The sequence below is a fragment of the Cyprinodon variegatus genome, unplaced genomic scaffold, assembly GCF_000732505.1.
Source record: "Cyprinodon variegatus isolate N-32 unplaced genomic scaffold, C_variegatus-1.0 Scaffold1057, whole genome shotgun sequence".
Classification (NCBI taxonomy): Eukaryota; Metazoa; Chordata; class Actinopteri; order Cyprinodontiformes; family Cyprinodontidae; genus Cyprinodon; species Cyprinodon variegatus.
This window is the reverse complement of record NW_015151510.1, coordinates 224239-228434: the sequence shown is the minus strand read 5'-3', so window position 1 is coordinate 228434 and position 4196 is coordinate 224239. Positions and strand designations below refer to the sequence as shown.

Here is a 4196-nt window from a genome sequence, read left to right as displayed (position 1 = left end):
CTTTAGCCGTTTCCTGTTAAAACAATAGTTTTTTTCCTTTGGGATTTAATTAAATGTTTGTTTCTGTGAAAACTGAATGTGACTGAGAGGAAAAGGCTTTTCTGATGATTTCCTCCTTCTGCATCATGGAGCTCAGCCTCGGCTCTCTGCTGCCCTCTGGTGGTCATTTAGAGTTTTTCCTAAAAGTCCCAAACATGTGATGCTTTCAGTTATATTTATTGATTTCTTTGATGTCATCAGAAGTGTAACAACTGATCTATTGGTTCTACATCTGTATAGATCCTCATCTCTATCCAGTCGGCTTTTCTTGGTTTTATTCTGTATTGCTGATCTATTGATTGTTTCTTCCTTTCCAATGTTTAGACTTTCACTCCACAGTGGAATGGCCTTGTTCAGCATCTATGTTGTTACTGACTGTAGCTCTATTTTTGTCAGCCATGTTCAAACCCGGTGAGGCTCAGGGAGGTTTAACCCTTTAGGCTGTGGAACAGGGAGGCGTTTTCAGCAGGGTTAGGGTTAACCGCCTCCCTCTGATGGTGTTTCTGTTGCTGTCATCTAAATATTTCCTTCATCATAACAAACCTGCTCTGGTTCTTCTGCAGATCTGGAAGCTCAGCTGGAGGAACAGAAAAAGCAGCAGCAGGTTCGAGCCCTGCTCTCCTCCCCTCAGACAGCCAAAAACAAACCCGCCACCAAGCGGCCAACCAAGCGGCCCCGCCTCCAGAGGCCCGCCTCCACAACCACCCTGCTGACGTCGCCCGTCAGCCAACAGGCCGCCCTGCAGCCCCAGCAGTTCACCGTCCTGTCCCCCATCTCGCTGTCCTCTGTGGGGCAGCCGTTCACCGTGGCTGGGCTGCCCATCGCCTCCTTAGCCCAGTCCTCCAGCACCGTCACCCTGCTGCCCGCCGGCTCCCAGATCTTCACCCGCTACATGGTTGCTGGAGATGGAAAGAGCGACGCCATCACTCTGCACCCGTCATCCGGCCTCACGCTGGTGGGCACCACTGCTGTTCAGGACTCCAGCCAGCTAGGTACGGTGGTCAGCCCGGTGGAGCTGCTCCATCTCAGCCAGCATGCCGCCGGTGCAGAGATGGTGCCAATCGAGGGCCAGGTAGTGGATGGAACCATGCTGGTGCAGCAGGAGGTGCTCCAGGGGGAGCTAGAGTCCAACCAGGAGCACACGGTTATCGAGATCAACCCCAGCCCTGTAGAGCAGACGGTGGGCATGATGGAGCTGCAGCTGGCCGAGGAGCCCGGCCGGGACGCCACCGCCATGGTGGTCCAGAGCGGGATCGAGGTTACCATGGCGACAGAGGACTCACAGTGCCAAATGCAAGAGGCTCAGACTGAGGGGGTTCAGGGGCTGCAGCTGGATGCTAACGGACAGTTATCAGGCGTGCAAATCGTGGTGATCGAGGAAAATACTCAGGAAGAGAAGAAGGCGGAATAAAGCTAGCGGCGTTTTCTGCAGAAACAGGAAGCTGAACGTTTCTGCTCCGCCTCCTCTGGATCTGTCTGGTTCATACTGGTTTGGTTGTTTTTCTTCTGCCTTTGGTCAAACAAAAAACATCTAACAGGTTGTTGAGTCCTCAGAAAGTCTTGGCCAGAGAGAAGCCTCAGTGGGTGAGAGTCATTGCTGTGCAGGAAACCCAGGAAGCAGGGATGTAATAACAAGCAGCCTTTGGTAGACATGTATATAGAAGAGGTGCTTCATGTAGAGCAGGAGGACAGAGTAACATCTGGCAGGAGGAACCTGACTGGGACACCCAGGATTAACAATAACCTTTGGCCTGTCAGGATCACACCACCCTGCTGGTCACTGGATGCCTGACCCCCTACTGGTTCCATCCCAGCACAGATCCGCATGCCAGGCTATTCCCTCTGGTTGCCTCATTAAATCTGTTCATCAATAACTTCAAGTTCTGCATCTGAATTCTTGCAGATTTATCACTGATTGGATTAAAAAGATCACTGATGTGTCTGAAGTTAGCAGCGTTTTTCCTTCCAGACCCTTTGATCCAATAAGCTGTGGATTCAGGATGTTGCTCTGCTCGCCGTTGGCCTCTTTAGCTGTTGCTGTTGATGAGCCGCCTGTGGTGTTTCCAGTCCGGTTCAGCTCCTCAGGGACTGGTTCAGAATGTGGCCCAGCTTTGCCTCACCTTCTCAACCTCATTTTTTCTCATGTTATTGGATTTTCTGAGCTCTCTGGCCGACTGTTAGCTTAGAAACTAAAACACATCCCTGATGTTCAACTGCCTGTAAATGACTGATATATTTATTAGTTTGGAAAGCGTAGAGGTCTGGCCTTTTTGATGTGCAAATATGGAGGAATTAATTTAAGTTCTTTGATACAGTGTGCACCAACAGATACCTGTTCAATCATTTAATTTAAAAAAGAGCGTTTAAATACTGAATTTGTAATGTGTTTTAATATCCGATTAAAGGAGAGAAAGAAGCTAAAGGTGCTGTTTTTATGTCCCACCACCAGGAGGCACTGTGTTCAGGGCCAGACTGAGAAAAGGCATCTCCTTCATGGGTTTTATCTATGGAGAGATATTTGTGCCATCGGTTTGAGCGCGCAGGAACCAATCCGAGCGCAGAGAGACAGCAGGCGCGCGCAAAACCGCTCTGGCACGCGCTCAACTCTGAAACACCCTCTCTACACAGCTGCGTGAAGCGGACACCCCACCCACGTCAAAAAACTCTGCAAATAGACTGAATGGTTAGTGCAACGTTAGTGCAGAAAAAAATATTGTTTGTGCTACTTTTGTTTAAGAGATATAAAAGATTATTTTTTAGGTCATCCAGAGGTCACCATCCCCCCATTAAACTCCGATTTAAACCAAAGAGGTCTCCTTTTTTAGTGCTTCATTTGTGCTGATTTGTGCCGTTAAAACGGTTTGTGCTGCTTGCATGTCCCATTCAAACTATATTCTCTATACTTGCAGGTGATGATCACAACCGACATTTATTACACAACTAATTTCACCTGCTGCTGTTTTTGTTTCAGGCCTTTTTATCCTGTAAATTCTTGTCAGTAATTTAGTCTGGGACTAAAGTAAATGATATCTCACTGCCAACACTGGAAAGAAGGGAAGTCTTTTTAAAATCTGCACTAATGTTGCACTAACCATTCAGTCTATTTGCAGAGTTTTTTGACGTGGGTGGGGTGTCAGCTTCACGCAGCTTCTCAACACACTGTTCTGGCGCTCAGTTTCATCTCTGCTCACGCTCGACCTGCTCTCTCTCCACGCTCAACATTAGCTGTTCGCTCGGCTCTCTGCGCTCGCAGCTTCAGCAATGTAAATGAACCAAACCATCAGCCAATCACACTCAGCTTCTGTTCATCCAATGAAAGCATTCCTTCCTCCTTCCTTCTTCTTCTTTTCTATCATGGCGGATCGCAAGCAACTTTAAGCTGCATACCGCCACCTACTGTTCATAAGTGTGTAGCAACATTGTTTTACATCTATTAAATTCTATTTTTTAATTTTGTACTCTGAAGATAACTAAATAATGCTTTCCTTAATCTATAAATATCCTTTATATTTCCTTTATTTCCCAATAGACTCCATTCTTGGCCTTTCCTTTCAACTATTCTTCTCATTTTCTCCCTTTCAGGTTAATTTGTTTTACAGTTCATCAATACATAAGCATTCGTTCCAAATACTACATCCTGTTAAATGAAAAAAAATAAAAATACAATCAGGAAAATCAAACAACTCTTGCAGTTATTTGGTCAACACTCCTAACCATTTGATGGACAGAAGATAGAACTATAAAATTCAACCATACTTGAACCTGAAATATCCTCCTTATTTTTCTTTTAAAACAGCAAATTTAAATCCATGTCAATAGCAGGTAAAAGAGATGGATGAGGCAATAATCTAATAACTGTTTTACTGAAGTTTATTTCAGATAATTCCAGATATTTTATAGTATTATCTTCTGTCCATCAAATGGTTAGGAGTGTTGACCAAATAACTGTAAGAGTTGTTTGATTTTCCTGATTGTGTTTTTATTTTATTTTTCATTTAACTGGATGTAGTATTTGGAACAAATGCTTACGTATTAATGAACTGTAAAACATATGAACCTGAAAGGGAGAAATTGAGAAGACTAGTTGAAAGGACAGGCCAAGAATGGAGTCTTTAAGGATCATTGGGAAATAAAGGAAATATGAAGGATATTTATTG

General features: G+C 45.0%; 1 protein-coding gene across 1 annotated transcript in view; it reads left to right on the top strand.

Annotated features, from left to right (window-relative positions):
* The window catches only part of LOC107101140 (glucocorticoid modulatory element-binding protein 1-like), a 27184-nt gene extending 24604 nt beyond the window's left edge, over positions 1–2580 (top strand). The window contains exon 11 of the mRNA XM_015399929.1: positions 603–2580. Within this exon, the coding sequence (XP_015255415.1) occupies positions 603–1450 (848 nt within the window). The 3' untranslated portion in view covers positions 1451–2580. The remainder of the gene's footprint in view (positions 1–602) is intronic.
* The last annotated feature ends 1616 nt before the right edge of the window (positions 2581–4196 follow it).